Source organism: Antennarius striatus, chromosome 11 (genome assembly GCF_040054535.1).
Source record: "Antennarius striatus isolate MH-2024 chromosome 11, ASM4005453v1, whole genome shotgun sequence".
NCBI classification, from domain to species: Eukaryota; Metazoa; Chordata; class Actinopteri; order Lophiiformes; family Antennariidae; genus Antennarius; species Antennarius striatus.
Genome location: NC_090786.1, coordinates 10,533,318 through 10,553,347, shown reverse-complemented (window position 1 = coordinate 10,553,347; position 20,030 = coordinate 10,533,318). Strand labels below are relative to the sequence as shown.

The window sequence follows — 20,030 nt, the reverse complement described above, 5'->3', positions numbered from 1 at the left end:
TGATGACGTTATCCATGATAAAAGTCAGCGCGCTGTGCGCTGCACGCTCATCCTTATGCGCGCGTCGTGCGTTTTTAATGTCGATGGGACCAACATTAAATAATCACATATTTGTCAACTCCGAGGACGACGAGGAATTCTCTAAGGCGCTGAAAAGTGACCCCCCCGAGAAGGATCCGGGAAGGAAAGAACGGACACACCCGCTTGAGCCCATTGGTACAACGTCACGCTCACAAAGTACTCGATCGGGTAAAGGTACATGAATTATGAAAGCATGAGGAGGAGGAGGAACGACGACAGAAAGCTGAAGATACACTCCAGCACCCCCCCTACTCAATCCAACCATCACGAACGACTACACCTCGGTGAAATTTAACTTCCACTGGTCTCACCAGGTGACGACGAGGAGATGCATCTCCAAAATATTTAATTCAACCCCTTTGCACCCTCCTCCTCCTCCTCCTCCTCTTCTTCTTCCTCCTCCTCCTCCTCCTCCTCCTCCTCCTCCTCGCCTCCCATCTCTAGCTAGAAGCATCCCGTACAGTGATTTTTGACTCACGGGCAGGCAGACAGGCGGACTGATACAAAACCAGACAAGATGCGTGGATCTCCCCGACATGGGACAACCGTGGGATTTATGGTGCTTCTCAACGCGCTGCTGCTTGCGACACAAGCTGCAGAAGGAGTTGTAACGGACCATCTCCTGGTTCAGTTGCAGGAGGACGCACAGGATGAAGCGCATCAACTTGCAGCACAACATGGGTTCCAGAGTGCCCGAAAGGTAGGGATACTCAGATGAAATGTCATTCAGCCGGCTGTGTGAGCAGTCCTTTCGTTTTTATCTGAAGTAAATCAAACTCAAACTTAATAAATCTTTATTGTTCCTAATCAAAAATATTTAGTTGAACTACCTTAAATCTATTTGGCAACGTTTATCTCCCCTATCATTTTAAGCATGATTAAATTGTGCTTTTTTTTTTTTTTTTTTGCTTTTTCTTTTCTTTTCTTTTCTTTTTTTTCTCAACAAAAGCTCAAAAGATGCTGAGAGGCTTTTCAAGGTTTCGTTTTGGTTTGACTTCACAGCACTTACCCTTAATTTGACGTCATATTCATGAAACAAAGCCCGTGGTTAGGTTGTCCATGCTATATGTGCTCCCAAGGATTGTTAACCTCCAAGGCTTAAATAATTTATATCTTCAGACTCATTCAGTTTCAATGTACTACAGAGCAAGTAACAGATTTTCTTTAAGAGAATGTGACCATTATATCAGCAGGAGCTTCATAAAATTAGAGCTTATTCTCTTGTCTTTGACCTAATAATGGATGTATGACATTTTCTGTCACTAAATTCAGTCCCTGGATGATGAAAATAATTTTTCTTCAATTTAATTTGGGTACCCATTTACACCTTCACAATATATGTATTGTGAAGACTCACAAGGTATTCACAAAACATATATGTGGCCTTAGCTCCTCAAGCCATGGCTTGTTTTTCCACCTGAGACAATATTATTTGCAAAATAGCAAGATAGATTCAGCACACATCACAGCATGTCAAAAGGTTAAGAGCGCTTTATTGAAAATTATTCCTGGACAGTATGTTTGTCTCATCATGTGTCAAAATAAATGTATGGGTTAAAATGTCTGTAGCCATTGCTAGGTGAGGCATAGTGCTGATCAGAGAGGTGTCCGAGGTTCCCCAAATGACTAGTTTCTTCTTCTTGCCCTTCCAAACACAACCCCCCCCCCCAAAAAAACACAGTTTCAATCCCTGACTCATCCTTTTATGATTTCTTCTTGGCGAATGTGAACCGGCTCTATGATTGTGAGTTCCTTTCACTGTAGGCACTAGGTGTCCCCCATCTTCTGCCTCCCTGCCTCCCACGTTATGTAATCAGTGACTATATTTGTCTAAATGGGATGTGCGTCATTAAACAATGTCTATATTGTTTGAATTGTCTTCTATTGTTGTTTAATTAACTAGACCAGGACCCAGAACCAATGCAGATACAAATTTGAGCACAGAGAGATATAACAGAGAAGAAAGAGATATTTGTCAATATTCAAATCAACCTGAATCACTGAGAGGGGCTTCAGTGTAAATGCAGTGCATGGGAGGAATTTTTCGTTTCTATCACATAGATGAGACTTTATCGGTTTGTTTTGGTAAACAACAGAAAAATTAAAGAATAGTGGGACCTAATCCATGGAAATGAAATTCCATCAGAATTTCATTTCCGCATTTCTTCTGACAAGCACATCTGAAAACATTTATTCTGAGGATTGACCTATAGCCGAGCTGTTACTAAAGCATAATGGGGTCTTTAATCTGTACTCAGTGCCAGAAGAAAAGCTCTGGGTGATGCGTATCATTTGACTGCCCTTGTGATTTATTACGGTTTATTCCAGCACTATTCTTCAGTGTCTTAAAATAGAGCCCAGTCAAAGCCAGGGAATCAGTGTCACTGTTGCCACCTGGAGTATGACCTGCTGTCCCTCTGCAAAATTTATCATCTATTATTCTTTCTTTCTGTTTTCCATTCACACACTTTCTGACCGTTGGCTCTGTGGAATCATTTCACCTACACTTTGGTTACTGATCCATTTTTTTCAATTGCCTTTTTTTAACACAGCTTTCCATGGGAGAGGGCCTTTTTCACTTCTATCCTCAGGACACTTCAAAGAGGCGGAGCAAAAGAAGTGTCCACAGCACAGAGCGACTCCAAAAAGACCACCGGGTAAGTTGTGAACACTGAGAAAAGCATGCTTTGTTTCCTATATACACACACCCAGAGTAGTATGGCAACCATTCATTTAGCTTGATAATGGTTACTTTGAGAATAGTGTTCCTGTAGCATCCAGTGCAAAGGACATAAATGTCTGGTTGTATAGTACTTGTCAATGTCAAGGTCCAAATATCTATCATGTAGAAATCAAGATACATATTTTTAGCTTACATAATAGCTTACGTGTTGATGGTCTGACATCAGAAGATACAGGAATAATAAACCTTACAAGGGATCATTATTGGGTATGTAGTCCAGCCGTGGATAAGCTATACAACATTGTCACAAATTTGAAAAACAGGTACAAATTGAGAAATAGTACAAGAAAAAAATGACTCAATAGGGATTATGCAGCCTTACAACGTGGATCATTTCTATGAAGTCAGGATCCATGAATACTCGATGCTTGGATTAATTGTTCCGATCTGGTTAAACTGTTCACAGATGATCTTGAATACATGCTTATGAAACTCCTGTGAGGATGTGACTGCAAACTGCTAGGTACCAATTTGAACCTACCAGACATTTATTAATGACGACCTCCTCATAAAATGGAGAAAATAACGTCTAACCCCAGTCAATCAGGCCATGCAGCCTTTGATCTGTTGTCTGGATGGAGCTTCCGGCAGCCATCCTTCTTAAAAATAATTTAATCCCTAATTGTTTCACTGATCATGCATAATTAAAGTTTTTCTTTAGCCAGCAGGTCTAGTCACATCACCATGTTTTTATTTCTTCTAAAATGCAGTATTTATAGCAGGGTGCAATTTGTTGCATGTGTTTCCTGCTGAGAAGTTTGCGAAACTGCGGAAAAAAGAAGAACAAAATGCTGCAGATGACGCACCAACAGGAAAGCCGAAACAACGACATGAAGTCCGACATTAGAGCAAACTGTTCACTTAGTCTTACATTTATTGAGTAATTTTGACATTACATGTGAAATCTTAATCCATGGGCTGTTAATGTTATGTGATACAGACCGTTACGGTTAATCCTTTTGCCATGTTGGCTTTGTTGAACCTTATTCATGTTCCTAGAGTGTAATTAGGCCATCTTCTGCATTGTGGCTGGCACAGAAAATGAAATGTTTCATGTCTTTTTAAGCTCTATTGTTATGAATGTTGAACTGTTCAGTATTTAGGCTCATAGGGCCCACTTTTAACCTAAAAAAAGAATTAGATAGATCTGTTTTGACAAATCGTACACTGGTAAAAGGTATAGCGCACACTCTAAGAAGTGATATGTTGTGGCCAACTTTTTACAGAGGGCATGTGTTGTTTTAAACTGATTTGTATTGCCTGCTGCTGAGTATCCAGTATTTATGATGTAACTGGTACCCTTTTAATTATGAGTTGGTTAATGTTAATGTTCTGTTAATGGATAATTACTTTATGAGAACTCTGTGAGAACTTTGTAAGCATTTTATATGCTAATAAAATATTCTGGTATACAAAGATGATGTCAGGAGCACTGATCATATCCCAAGCCAGTGATTTATAACATCACGTCAAGCTGTAGATGAAATCATTAAATCAGTGTACAAAACTGTTTCAATTCAGATATTCTGCACCATGGCCAAAAAGTGTTGCTCATTTCTAACTTTCCTTTTTTCTCAATGAGTTTTCCTCAATATGGTTTGAATATATTCCCTAGTTCTGTTCAGCTTTATATTTTACAATTTGGTTTTTATAATTTGTGTTATATACCTTGATAATAAAACAGGCTTAGTTGAAACAGAAATTTCAGCATTGGTACCACATTCAAGTACAAAAGAAGCATGACAGCAAATTATAGAGCTGTATTGTAAAATGCTATTACAGGATAGAATTCCATTTTAAGCAGAGTTTCTCTACATTATATGCTGCAATAACACATTTCCCATTATATATCTCTATTTTTGGACAAACCATTAAGCAGTAATGAGAGATTAACATTAATGACTACTTTAATTTAGTATGTTGTATTTTCCCGACGACAGTGCTTTCTGTGAATTATTTTCATCAGCAACTAATTTGCTGGTTATTTTCTTGATTAGCAGTAGATTGTTTGGTCTACAAGGTCAGGCAGTAAATGTCAGTCACAATGCTCTAGAGCTCAAGGTGACATGCTGCAATTACTTTCTTCATCTTAACAAACAGCATGAAACCATTAGCTATTTATTTCACAGTAATGTACGACAAGGAAAGGAGAAAATGTTCATATTTTAGAGGATGAAGCCAAACAGCCAAATGACAATGTGTTGTAGCTTTAAATCAAAATGTAGAACAAAATGTTCTCCATGCCAGTAACAGTTATATCCATGTTCTGAAGTTGCCTTGTCTAGGTCTGTCCATTGCTGCAAGTAGAGAAAGTGGAGAACCTGCTGCAGATAATCAGCTAACCTCTCTAATTACGATTGTGAGACGTGCTAATGAAAATAAATGTGAGCCAGCCCACCAAGCTAATACAGCTAATACATGTGTGACAGCAATAACATGGGCAGGTCCACATTCCAGATGCTGGGTTTTAATCAGATCCTTCGCATGCTCAGAGACACTGCAGCAATTGATTCCTTTGCTCAGCTAGTCTAATTTAATGTCGCCTGTAAATCATTCTGTCTTTTTCTTCACATATTCTAACACATTCTTTTGAGAATATCTCTGTATTTCTGGCAAAGACAGGATATTTCTGAAGAAACTATCATACAAAGAAAAAAATCCCAACAAAAAACCGATACAATATTTTAAAGGTCAAAGAAGGTGTTGTGTTTTGTAACGGCCTGTTCTATCATTTTTAATGAGAAATTTCTCTCACATTCAGCACCTTGTCATTTTAAGACGCAGCCCTGGATGTACTGCATATGTCACTGGCTGTATTTCTTAGTGTTCCAGGAATCCTTTTCCAGAATTTGGACAGCACTGGATTGTGTTGACCTACTTCTGACTCACTCCATCATCTTTTCCTCGTCTACCTCTCCACCACGCTTTGTGCTTTCTTATCCTTGTCCTTCTCTTGTCATTCTACATCTTATTTCTCTGATTACGCATTCATTATTTTATCATCCATCCATGGTTCCTTCCCTTTTGTGCTTTATGTAAATGAGACAAACACATCTAAAATCCAATTGAGGAATTATATAATTATATGAAGTGGGGGTGAAGTAATCAAAATTGAAAACGAGAACACTTTACAATTATTGTGAGTCATCTCGTGACCCTGAAAGACTTGTGACCCTGAAAGACACGGCTGGGAAAGCCAGGAATGAAATGAGGACAGAAGAGAGGCAGCAGTGTTCTTTGATTTAAGGTGAACTGAGGTGTTGTGATGCAGCTGTGAATGGTTACTGTTTGATGTTGTGTGTGGGCTGCACGGTATGCTGTCTTGGGGGAGATACCAGCTCTTCTGCCGAGTGGTGGAATATGAATGATAGGTTGTAATAAATTCTTGGATTGTTACTGAAAATCATGTGATAAAGGTAAAATGTGGCAGATTCAAAAAGAAACAAAATCTTTTTTCTACCTTTGATCAATAATTGAAGACCCTTTAGCCATTTGAAAGGCCATCTTTAGGGCTGACCTTTCTTATCTGTGGTGGTAAACATGCTGTACAACGTCTGTTCTCTCAGAGGGCCATAATAAGTACGAGCTGAATAGGCATACCAACCTGCAGTGTTTTGAAAATCTAACTTTTAGTAAGTGAATGAATGCAAACGATTAATGTAATTGTGAAATAACACATTTGGTTTAAGGATCATTATTTGCATAGAAAGAAAATAAAGCTCATTTAGGGTGTAAATACATTTGTATGGTTTTTCTTGCCTTTCCAGTTTCCAGTGTTTCTCTGAATGAAAGATAGAGAGGTACAAAAATTTTGGAGACAATATGATTAAACCCCACAGAAAACCTCACTGTTGTCCTCACAAATACCTACTGAGATGAGGGCAGTGACATGTTGTTTGCTCTTTGTCATGATTTCAAAACACAGCAGAAACGAAAGTACAACATTATTGTCAAAGATGTGCAATTTGATGACAGCCACCAAATTATAAAGGCCCTGCATTTTGTCAGAGACACCTACCCCCCACCATTTATGTGCTCTTTTCTATGTTATCTTCTTGATACACAGCATTGTGGCAGCTTTCAAATGATGATGATGGTTCAAAGAGACACAGGCATTTTTGGGAGTGTAATTACTTCACAAAGGCTGTTTCTTGTGTGGCAGGTGAGCGCGGAAGCCTTTGCACAATCTATAGCCCCTCTGAATAGGAAAACAAGAACATCCTTTTTCATTTACATGATGTTCAGCCTTCATGGTACAGTAGAGCACAGCTGGGTTTACTGATTTCCTGCACCCACACCAACACACGCTTGCCTCTCACTCGTCATTAGAAATCCTGTTTTTATCTTTTCTTCCAGTGCCGGGCACTTGTTATGCACCAGGATTTCCTTTAGCTCTTTGTATGATTTTTTATTAAATGTGAGATCATTACAGACTCTTCACTGACCATGAGCTACTATTTCTTTTCATTTCTTCCACAGGTGAAAAATGTCTTTGAGCTGGAAGGTTTTAGCCGTCAGAAGCGAGGCTACAGAAATATCAATGATATTGAAGTTAACATGAGCGACCCTCTATTCAACAAACAGTGGTATTTGGTGAGTAATAAGCCAAAAAAGGGTGTGCATGCTGCATGACCTTTCCAACTAACCCACATTCTTCCCCCTTAATCAGTCAGAGTCAGGCATATTTCTCTGTACTTCCTGAATCAACATTGCTATTCATTGTTTAATTAGCCTACCCAATCCACTCATGCATTCTCATTACCGCATTTATACCACATACTGTAGCTGGCATCCTTGACTGCACATTCATATACTGTGTTGGCTGATCACCTTTATTCTCCTGCCCCCAAGCTGTCGTGATCAAACCCCCCCCCCCCCGCCATCCACGTGCACATTTGCCATATTCACTGATTTTGCAGTGGTGGCTCACTCTGGTACCATGAGTCATGGATGTTGTCTGTATTGTCTGAATGATTAGATAAACACAGGCCAGGCAGATGGGACCCCTGGCCTAGATCTTAATGTGGCTGAAGCTTGGCAACTGGGCTACACAGGAAAAGATGTTACAATCGCAATTATGGACGATGGTGAGTATAACATGCTATGCTGATTGGCTTAGTTATGCTTTGGAATCACACAATTGCCCTTTTTTATTTTGTCCTTACCTCTTTAAATTACAGTAGCATGCAATTTTATATTACTGTAATTTGTATGATTGTGGCCACTGACACTTGTATAATTAATTGTGAAGAATTTACAATATCAATATGCAATGAACCTTACGTACCTAAAAATGTCAGAATATTCCATTTGAAAAAACAAAACAAATGTTTTTGTTTCTTTTATTTAGTCAGTTTATTTTTTTCTTTCCAGACATGTTATTACAGCAGACTTCACTTTCATCACTTTTGGGACATCAACAACAATATCTGAAAAGAAAAAAAAGGGTTAATGGGTAGAAGCCATTGGCTTGTAAAATTCCTCTCTCCTCAATCAACAACATCTCTCTCATTACAACACATCATCAACCAAATTCATACATTACATATCACATTTAAATTATTTGATTTTGGTACGTTGTTGTTTTGAATCGTCCATTCAATCCAATAGACGTGTGTGTTTGAACACATCTTTATCAGCTCACCCTCTCAAGAACAGGTGAACATATGATTAACATATAATTAATTTTACTGTATATTAAGAAGATTACATAGTCAGTGACGCTGTACGATGTAAAATTTCAAAAAACTGTAGCAAGACATTACACCAATGTGGACATAGATTTTAGCTACTTCCTGTCTGGTAGACAATTTAAAAAAATTATTGTAGGTAGGTGGACTATGTACATCAATAACTAGTGTCGGGAAAATTATTAGAAATTTAAACCTCATTATCTTGAAAATATAATGAAATAACAAATAATTGATTTTTAGAATTTTAAATTAATGGACATGTTCTTTTAACATCTGTTATTTGTTCAGTTTAACATTTATATTACTTTGTCATCAAAAAACTAAATACTGTAAATACATTACTGTTGTGCAATAACAGCAAGACATTCATAGTCATGCTATGTTGTCTAAATCACTCGTTCTAATGCACCTGTGTATCACTGATTAATATCAAAATTAAATTTCAGGCATCGACTACCTGCATCCAGATCTGGCATCAAATTATGTGAGTATTTAAAATGACTGAAATTCCTCTTCAATTGTAGTACTGTTGTTATCAGAAGTAGGGGATCCAATGGTGGATTTTACTAGTATTGCATGTCATTCCATCAGCATTGACATTTACTTTCCAAGTTGCATTCATGGCTGCAGAATCTCATAGTATTCCTGGAATAAGCAGAGAGAGGCAGACAGCCATCCAAGCTGTTTAATGTTAATGCAAGCTACACTGTTCCAGGCAAAATGGCAGGCTGATCTGTCACAAACATGGATAATGCCAGGGTAGTTGGCACTGCATAATGCAAAACCTCTATCTCCAGAATACTGATAAACCTTAAAGGACATGAGGGATTGCTAAATAGAACTAGGGCATTCAAAGAGCTTAGTTTGATTTGATTATTAAGTTTGCATAAGTTGTTATCTTGAAATACAAGGATGTATGAATGAAAACCTTCTGGAGAAACCAAGGTGAGTGAGTCATCCTTGTTGACCTCAAAAATCCCATTTAAGCATATCTATGGTTTATTACTCTTTTACAAAATCAAGAATCTTTTGAAAATTCTTGTCATTTATGGACTGCCATCTGTTTCTTCGTAAATTTTCAACAAAGAAACTGGACAAGTACACATTGTGATCCTTTTAAAAGTGTGTGTGTGTGTGTGTGTGTGTGTGTGTGTTTGTGTGCGTGTGCGTGTGCGTGTGTGTGTGTGTGTGTGTGATTCAAGTTAAGAAGAAATATTCATCAGTTGTTCATCAATATAGTAATTAAGGCAAACATTGCACCAAAACAAGAACTACAGGGCATTCTGACCTTCAACCACAACAGCTTTGAGTCATTGGGCCTGAGTTCCATTCTGTCAGGGAATGAGTTGACTGCAACTCAGCAAAATGGATTATTATGACCTTGGTCACCCAGGACATCAGAGGAAAACTAGAGTCTGATTGGTAACAGAAAAAAGGAGTTTGACATGCACAGCAAAAGAGTTCATAAAAAGTCACTACTAGGTATCCATGAGGTTTGAACAACCAGAGTGAGCCATGGCTAATAACTATAGCTGCTACTAGCAGGGAACTGGGAACGGTAAATATATTAAATAGAACGAAAGAAATAAAGAAAGTATACTTTGTTGACCCCCAGATGGGAAAATTACTTTTCCACTCAGATGTACATTTTTGTGTTAGTTACAGTGTGTGTGTACAGGCCCCTGAAACACAACCGCAGCACACAAGTGGCCTGTAAGCATGCAATTAGTACACACAACATCAATCAGTACATGGGGAGGCAGAGTGACGAGCAGCGACTTTCGGGGTGTGCCCCAATTGAGCAACTTGTAAGGGGGACGGCGCATTGCTCAAGGGCATCTTGACAGTGGCCGGGAGGTTAGCCGACACCTCCCATTGTCGGCCCACACTCCGGGTAACTGGATGGGAGTGGGAATCGATCCGCCGATCTCTGATCCAAGGGCGCATGCTCTAACGCTGAGCCACTGCCGCCCCATCAATGAAGTGTAGTATAGTAAAAGATGTATGTAGTTGGTTTCAACTAGTGCTGTCAGGCGATTAAGAAAATTAATCTAATTAATTACAGGATTTGTAATCAATTAATCTAGGTAATTGCATTTTAATCTCATACCTGCTAAAGGCCCCCATATAAAGAATTTGAATTATAGGACATTACAAAATTGTAGTGCATGACTAATCAATAGAAATCACCAAGAGAAGATTTGAAATCCACATTTTTATTGGTTAAGTGTGCTTTATAAATGAAATTCAAAAGAAAAGAGGCCAAGCACATCAGCAAACCAATTAGGCCAGGTGCATTTCTGAAAAATGCAATACATGGGCTCAAAATCTGTGGGAGGGGCCATAGGGGTCAGGTACATTGTGAGCTGGGCGGTGGCCAAAGGCGGTGGCCGAAGGCGGAGACCTTGGCGATCTGATCCCCGGCTACAGAAGCTGGCTTTTGGAACGTGGAATGTCACCTCTCTGGCAGGGAAGGAGCCCGAGCTGGTGTGTGAGGTCGAGAAGTTCCGACTAGATGTAGTCGGGCTCACCTCCACACACAGCTTGGGCTCTGGTGTAAGTCCTCTTGAGAGGGGTTGGACTCTCTTCCACTCTGGAGTTGCCTATGGTGAGAAAAGCCAAGCAGGTGTGGGTATATTTATAGCCCCGCGGCTTGGCGCCTGTACATTGGGGTTCACCCCGGTGGACGAGAGAGTAGCCTCCCTCCGCCTTCCGGTGGGTGGACGGGTCCTGACTGTTGTTTGTGCTTATGCACCAAACAGCAGTTCAGAGTACCCACCCTTTTTGGAGTCCTTGGAGGGGGTGCTGGAGAGCGTTCCCACTGGGGATTCCATCGGTCTGCTGGGGGACTTCAATGCTCACGTGGGCAATGACAGTGAGACCTGGAAGGGTGTGATTGGGAGGAACGCCCCCCCCCTATCAGAACCCAAGTGGTCTTCTGTTATTATGATCGACTTTGTGACCGTGTCATCGAACTTGCGGCCGCATATCTTGGACACTCGGGTGAAGAGAGAGGCGGAGCTGTCAACCGATCACCACCTGGTGGTGTGTTGGCTCCGATGGGGGAAGATGCCGGTCCGACCTGGCAGACCCAAACGTATAGTGAGGGTCTGCTGGGAACGCCTGGTGGAATCCCCTGTCAGAAGGAGTTTCAACTCCCACCTCCGGCAGAACTTCACCCACATTCCGGGGGAGGTGGGGGACATTGAGTCTGAGTGGACCATGTTCTGCGCCTCCATTGTCGAGGCGGCAGACCGCAGCTGTGGCCGCAAGGTGGTCGGTGACTGTCGTGGCGGCAACCCCAGAACCCGTTGGTGGACATGGGCGGTAAGGGATGCCGTCAAGCTGAAGAAGGAGTCCTATCGGGCCTTTTTGGCCTGTGGGACTCCTGAGGCAGCTAATGGGTACCGGCTGGCCAAGCGGAATGCAGCTTTGGTGGTTGCTGAGGCAAAAACTCGGGTGTGGGAGGAGTTCGGTGAGGCCTTGGAGGACGAGTACTACCAACTTCCAACTACAGGGGGATCACACTCCTCAGCCTCCCTGGCAAGGTCTATTCAGGGGTTCTGGAGAGGAGGGTCCCTCGAGAAGTCGAATCTCGGATTCAGGAGGAGCAGTGTGGTTTTCGTCCTGGCCGTGGAACAGTGGACCATCTCTACACCCTCCGCAGGGTCCTTGAGGGGGCATGGGAGTTCACCCAACCAGTCTACATGTGTTTTGTGGACTTGGAGAAGGCGTTCGACCGTGTTCCTCGGGGGGTTCTTTCAGGGGTGCTTCGGGAGTATGGGGTACCGAACCCCATTTAAATGATACGTTAGGCTGGAGTTGCTTTGGTGATATGAAAATTCTCTTTTACAAAAGGTACAAATTTCTGCGTTTTTGTTGATAGTCCCGTCTTTGTTCTTTTTATAATCTAAACTTTCCGCCCAAATGTCCGAGTGGGCTTGCCTCGCTCTCCTGTTTCGCATCCATCTCTGTTGTCAGTCATCCTGCTTTTGACTAGTGGCGCAGGTATGGGCCAAATTTAAAATATTTGCGCATTGACTTGCCACTCACGATTAATTGCGTTAATTTTTATAGCTCATTAATTTGCAGCGTAATTTATAAATCTAATTAACGCGTTAAACTGACAGCCTTAGTTTCAACATTACTATAGGTGTTGTATGTTACTTTTAGTGTATAACCTATGATATAACTTTAAGTATATTAACTATATACACAGTTAAATGAGCTAGCTTGTAACACATTGATACGTATTATATATAGGTTCATAGGGTGTTTTCAGGTCTTGCAACATTATACACCCTCACCCAGCCACGGTTGATCAAGCCGTGGCTTGTGTTCAGATGGCATTCACCTACCCTCATGGTTCTCCTCTCTGGATCCAGTGCCATCTTGAGGCTTTCTCAGCTACCTCGGAGCTGTTCTTGATGACTCTGCTCCTTGCTGTCCCCGTAATGCCCAACACAGTCAGGGCCTTGTGGAGCGAGTGCCCCTCAAATCCCCTGATGCCAACTTTGATGGGCATACATTGTGCCTTCCAGCCCTGTTGACAACATTCGATCACCAGATATTCATACTTGGTCTTCTTCCTTTCCTGGGTTTCCCCCAAGCGGTCCTCTCACGGCACCGCCACGACGTTCTTGGTGCTCTGTGAAACCAGAAGGATGTCTGGCCTCAGAGTGTTACTGATGACATGCTGGGGGAACCGTAGCTGCTTCTCTAGGTCTACCGAGAGCTACCAATCTTGGGCAGTTGCCAGAATTGTTACTGGTGCCTTCTTGCCACCTGCCTTTGGCTAAATCCTGCTTTGACAAAAGTGATGGTGTTGGTGGCGTGGTGCACCCAGCTGCAGCTGCTGATACCCCTGCTGATGCTTCAACATCTGGTTGTTGCACCAGGTGTACCAGCCCTGGCCGAGTGCTGTTGGGCCAAAGCTCAGTACATGTTCCAGCTTTCCTCTCCCTGAGCACAGCTGGCAGTTTAGGGGCTCTGCCTTCCCCAAAGTGAAAATTTGCCTGGGTGGGTAGGATGTTGTAGACTGCTCGGATTAGGAAGCTGAGACGATGTGGGTCAGCCGCCCACAGGTGCGTCCAGGTTACTTTCCAGTCCATGGTGTGCTCCCATCTGTTCATGGCCCCCTGCTGCCAGAGACCAGCCACTCTGCCTGTCCTCCCTTCCTCCACTGCAGTCCTGACCTCCTGTATTTGCCTTCAGTTTCCTTCCCTTTTATCTTCCTGTGTTGAGGTGGGGTTGTGAACATCCTCAGAGCTGCTCTGCTGTGGCCAATACTCCCACGAGATCTCTGTGGCGCAGTCTTGCCTCTGCATCCAGCACAGCAGACTGGGCACTCCACTTCCTCCCAGTCTTCACTACGACTCCTGCCTGGGCCACTTTTGGGTCCTTTGAGTCTTTGTAGAGCAGCACCTCTGTCGGCCGAGTCACCTTGAACTCCTCCTCCAGAGACTTTAAGGGCAACAGGAGGTTTGTGGTGTTCCCATAGACGGAAATGTTACTGAGGCTCCTGGGCAACCCAACCATCTTCTGAGACAGGTACTGACCTTCTTCTCCAAGGTCTCCACAGCAGAGATGGGGACCTCATAGACAAGCAGTGGCCAGAGTATCCTTGGTAAAATATCATGCAAGTATATCCATGCCTTAAACTTGCCTGGGAGGCCAGATCTGTGTACTGCTCTCAGCCAGCTGTTCAGTTCCTGGCAGGTTGACTGGACTGACGTAGAGTCTTTGAGGCTGCTGTCAAAGACCTTTCCCAAGCTCCTCACGGGCTTTTCTGAGAGTGATAGTATCATTGACCCTTTGATGTTGAACCTGAACCTGTCCTTGACCTTGCCCCTCTTCATCACCAGCGGCCTGGACTTGGTTAGTTTGAATCCCATTTGAGCCGAATGGATGAGCCTTTCCAGCCCTTGGAAAATCCACCTGCACCCTGGTAGTGACTCCGTGGTGACTGTCAGGGCATCCATGAAGCCCTGATTGGGGGTTGGTGTATTCCTGTTTAGGTCCATGGGCCTCTGCACTCTGGCTCCGCCGACTTCACAATCATATTCATCGCCAGGGCAAACTAAGTTACAGAGATGGTGCAGCCTGTGATTAAAATAAAATATTAGAATATAATAGAATAAAATGATAATTAAAAATATATTAAACCCAGACTAACTTGTCTGTTACACAGAGGCAAAGAATGAACAAAGGTAGCAACACAAAGAAATGCTTTGAACAGAGCTTATTACGTAAATTAATGTCCTATTTAACATTACAATTACACACCTATCAGCCTCTCTGCTTCAACATGGAAATCGGGTCATAGACAGTTTATCTATTTTCTCTGAGCACACAGAGCAAAACAGAAGCAACAAGGAGAAATAATAAACATGCTTTGAAAAATGTGTAACAGCAGCAGCAATAAGCAGAAAGACAATCTCATTTCATTTTCTTTCTCTGTGCACATGTACATTGTCACTCAGACATGGCTTTCCTGGTAATTATGTTGACTGAATTAATACCTCTGACAGATGTGTCTCCTGAGTTTTTTCACTGCGGTTCCGCTGCTGTTCCTTGTGATCCTATTACTTTCGGACATATGGAATTAAATTCTGGCAATGATTGGACCATAATTTTCTCAGCTTGAAATCCCTGCTGTGACCACACAATATAATATCTGTAGATAATGTTTCTTTAGACTTACATGTGTTTCTGGAAGGAGTTAACAGCTTCAGAAGAGAAAAACAAACAAACAAACAAACAAACAAACAAACAAAACCCTAAACAAATAGGCAAACACACTGTAAACTGCCCTTGCTGCAGCTAAGTTGAATTTTTTAAAATCTTATTGACATTGTAAACAGGAGTTGTGGGAGTAGATCAACAATACAGGGAGCAGCAAGTTAATTTAGTTCACCATAAAGACAGAGAGGAACATGATACAAATTCAAGGATTAAGCTACCTTTGTTTCTGGCATTTTTATTGCCTTTAAAAGAGTAGCTGTTTCTAACTGTTTCCTAATTTGACGCCAAACAGAGATGTAAACATCCCCATTCTCTTCCTATGAACACACTTTCATCCTCTCCTTCTTCGACCAACAATAGTTCAATTTCCACTGGCACTCTGTAGGTGAACAGTACCGATGGTGGTTGTTCTTAACCCGGGCCTCGACTGATCCGGTATGGAAGTCATAGACTTGATTAGCATATTTGATTTGGCAAAAGTTTTACATTGGATGCTCTCCCTGACACAACCCTCTGTATTTATCCGGGCTTGGGACCATCACAATAAGACACTGGCCTGTGCCCTCTTGCGGCTACACTATGTAAACATATAAATATAATTACAAATTTTTATTCAGTTCATAATGTACTCTTAAATATACTGTATATCAAAACACTGATCACAGTTTTGTCGATAAATTACTATATAATAAAGTTAGCACACTAAACTGCATTTGTACATTCATGACATATCCTGAACTTCATTTACAGTGCATTCCTGTAAATAATGTAATTATGAAGTTCTGTAGTCACAAACACTTTTCAAAAACAGAATGCTTCTCAAAATGTCAAATTATTACATTGCGCTGCCAGATGATAATTGTTATAGAACAACACAATATGTCATGTTTGGGAAACAAAATGATTCCCAACCGATCCATAAAGACAAAAGAGCTGGCAAAAATAAGGTCAGCATTTCACTATGAAATCATTCTCTCAGCTTTCCTTTTGCCTTTCTTTCTGGATATTGTTGTTTTTGAAAATGCATCCATTTTGTCTTTTCAGAATGCTGATGCCAGCTATGACTTCAGCAGCAATGACCCATTCCCATTTCCACGCTACACAGACGACTGGTTCAACAGGTGAAGCTCTCCCAGCAGACCACTGTGTATATACACACATACATGTTCTTGTTTGTTCATGTGTCTGGTATCTGAGTTGTATTGATTTACTCTCCACATAAGACGTAATGGTGCAAAATAACCAATGCGGTTGTCTGACACAACATAAAGGGGGACACAATGCTTGGATCATCTGCTCACTTGGATGAGATAATGCATGTCTAGATAAAGGGAGACAAGCACCCGTCTCTTGTGAGGGTCATAGTGTTCACAGTGATGACCCACTGTCTAATAATGCTTTATCTATCCCCCATCTGTCAATCACAACGGGTGATCTACTCCCCACTGCAACGCATGTCGAGGAGAAGAAAAAAAGAGAAATGTATTCTTTCCTTGCCTGTCCTCCTCCACCTTGCCTCCATCTGTTCACATATATCAGTACGTTTGCGTGTGTGTGTATGTGAGTGAGAAGGGAGTGTTTGGGCTTGCCACTGTAGCAGTTGCTGACTGTTGTGCACAACTCGCTGGCTAATCAGCTGGTTGTTATAAATAGCTGCCTGTCTGTAGCAAAGCATGCTGGGAGTGGGAGGTTGACTCTCTGCAGTGTCCCTTTTGGGAGCAGAAGGATGGAGAGATAGACACACATCACATGGTGAACATAAAGCGCTAATACACAAACACATTGTATGCATTAAGGATAAATTAATGGATAAATGTTATTGCGTCTGCCTGAGCTAATGTTCTTCTGATCACAGAATTACACTGTTTATGCTCATTGTAATTTATTTATTGATAAAGAAAATACTCCTGTAAAATCTCCTTTATTTCAGGTGCCTTACAAAGACAACACAAAGACAACATAAACTGGAGCCACATGTTACCTGGGAAATATCTTCTCAATCGTAACCCATAAATGTAAATTCTAGTAAATCCTGTAAAAAATATATATTTTTGCTTTCTGCTCATCAGTCATGGCACACGATGTGCTGGAGAGGTGTCTGCAGCAGCCAACAACAACATATGTGGTGTGGGAGTTGCCTACAACTCCAAGGTGGCAGGTAAGAGAAATATTAAAACCTGCTATTCATGGACAGTAAGAGAAATAACAATAAGCTGCAGTGATGTTAAAAAATGAAAGTTGATAATGATGAAGCTGTTATCATGAGCTGGTGTCATGATGGGATTTGATGCTACATATAACTTTTGTTTCACTGTCTTGCTATTGTATCTAAAGAGCTGATTTTTATATGATAATGATCAGAACAAGTAATATTTTCTGTTCCCAGTGTCTTTTTAAGTGTTGTTAAACAACATTATAAAAATATGATCAAAATCAGCTTTATTGACCAGGTCTGTGGACTTAAACAAGAAATTTGATTCTTGTGTAATTTGCTTGCAAAGCACAAAGTGCTAAGAAAGTTAAAAATGGAATAAAGTTAAACATTACAAACGACTCATGGAGATGTTGCTCCTCCAGGTATCAGGATGTTGGACCAGCCCTTTATGACTGACATCATTGAAGCGTCGTCCATAAGCCACATGCCTCAGGTAATTGACATCTACAGTGCCAGTTGGGGACCGACCGATGATGGAAAGACAGTAGACGGACCTCGAGAACTCACGCTGCAAGCTATGGCTGATGGTGTCAACAAGGTAAAGTAACATTTATCCAGCTGTGTCCAGGGTTTTCTAATAATACACAGAGCGGACTGATGTGAATGTAGTTATTCAAAGCCAGTTGTATTAAGGCTTGTGTTGACATGTGGTTAATGTGCTTCCATTTGCGTAGAAATTTTACCTTATTTGAAGGGCTTTCATTCTATTTGTCTGGAGTCGAATCCTCATGACTTTGGTGGTCATGTTTTCGTTATAACACTTGTAATAGTTTCAACTGTCAAGGGAAGCATCTCCATTCACAGTGTCCAACCCTGCAAACTTTAACATTAGTGTGTTGAGTTCAATGTGTCCTCACATTAAAGACTAGCAGCGACAAAATTTGTTCCTGTCAATCAGTTGTATTACTATTTGGTATGCACTTTTAGTAAATGTTAGCAAGCAGATTTACTTATGAACAACCTGTAGTCCCCAATCAAGTGAAGGATGCGATGCTTAACGTTATACCATGAGTAGCATTGGTAGAGCAATGTGGTTGTGGGCATGTTAACATTCTAATGTCAGATCTCAGCAAAAAGCCCAATCAAAGCTGTACAGTATTGCTTATCTTTTAGTCTATCTATATTAATGAAACACACTGATGTTGCTCTTTTCCCTGGGTTTACATTAATCTCACAAACAGTTTTGCCAGTTTAGAAGCAAAAAAATAAATCAAGCAGTCAATACATCATCATAGCATTATATAACGTGAATAACCATAGCTGCCAAAAAAGGCACACTGGACTTTTGGGCCTCCTGGAATCTCATTTCGCCAAGGTGAGCACTCTCTCATGACTAACAATGCTCTTACTAGTTGCTCTGATTGAAAAAAGTTTATTGTAGAGGAACGCTGTGTGTAGAGGTACCTGGCACTTTTAGTATGGCATATGATATGTATGCATACGTGTGTGTGTGTGTGTGTGTGTGTGTGTGTGTGTATGTGTGTGTGTGTGTGGGTGTGTGCGTGCGTGTGCATGTGCGTGTCAGAAGCATTTATCCTTAAACCAGAGTGAAACTGTATTTAATCGTTGATCAACTAATCAAGTAGCCACTCTGCCTCTGCCTCTTAGATTTGAGTGATTACTCAAATAATCTAGTATGTAGGATGAACATGGAAATGATGTGTGATGTGCAAAAAAGGAACATTTAAAATGAAGAAGCACATTATGTGATTTTCAGAATTGAGTCAGACTGAGTGGCTTGGTTTAACATCTTAACCACGTCAGTGTGTTTTTCCAAATTGTCAGTGATAATTGAAATAATGGCAGTGTGTGCTGTGCAAAATTAAAGCACTTTGTTTGGATTACACAGGAGACAGAAGGCAGCAGCCCCACAGCTTTTAGGTGAGCACAACAATGCTCAGAGCTGCCTTTGCAAATCAAACAGAGAGACACATTAATAAGCATTGTGATTGGAGGGGCAAGCCACTCCTCCCATTCAACATTAGCTCTGTGGGGAATCGGTTGGCCTTTTGCAGAAACAGGTGTAGCATATGTTTTAAAGGGTGTTACAGCTACTTGTGTCATGTTCCAATTCACTTTATTTGACACAAAGATATAAACAGTATTAAATTAACAAAATGTGTGAGACCTTGTTGTTTTATGCTATTACAAATGCCCATAAATGGATTTTCACTTTTTTTTCTTAAATTTTTTTCAATATTCTCAAGGACTAACTCATAGAACTTAATTTCATTTAATTTTATTAATTTAGTTTCACAGGAAATGTAGACAAAGAATGAGAGGCTTGACATGAGACAAACAGCTGTCAGCAGGAATCAAACCCAAACCCAAATCAGTGTGCAAGGACTGGAGTGTTTGTACACGGGGACACATAATTAATCCACTGCAAAATCTTCACCCCTGGACCTGTTGGATTTCAATATGTTTTCAGATAATGTCCTGTAAATAATAATTACATGATTAAGAGTATGGATTTTGATAAAGAATGACATATAGAAGGGAATTTTTTGGCCTCTCCTGCATTCTAATTATCTGGTATAGCTAAAAAAGATGT

At 41.1% G+C, this 20,030-nt stretch overlaps 1 protein-coding gene across 1 annotated transcript in view; it reads left to right on the top strand.

Annotated features, from left to right (window-relative positions):
• The first annotated feature begins 316 nt into the window (after positions 1-316).
• Positions 317-20,030, top strand: part of pcsk2 (proprotein convertase subtilisin/kexin type 2) — a 28,783-nt gene continuing 9,069 nt past the window's right edge. The window contains exons 1-8 of the mRNA XM_068327316.1: positions 317-781; positions 2,634-2,738; positions 7,304-7,417; positions 7,803-7,911; positions 8,964-9,001; positions 16,306-16,382; positions 17,331-17,419; positions 17,839-18,014. Of these exons, the coding sequence (XP_068183417.1) occupies positions 599-781; positions 2,634-2,738; positions 7,304-7,417; positions 7,803-7,911; positions 8,964-9,001; positions 16,306-16,382; positions 17,331-17,419; positions 17,839-18,014 (891 nt within the window). The 5' untranslated portion in view covers positions 317-598. The remainder of the gene's footprint in view (positions 782-2,633; positions 2,739-7,303; positions 7,418-7,802; positions 7,912-8,963; positions 9,002-16,305; positions 16,383-17,330; positions 17,420-17,838; positions 18,015-20,030) is intronic.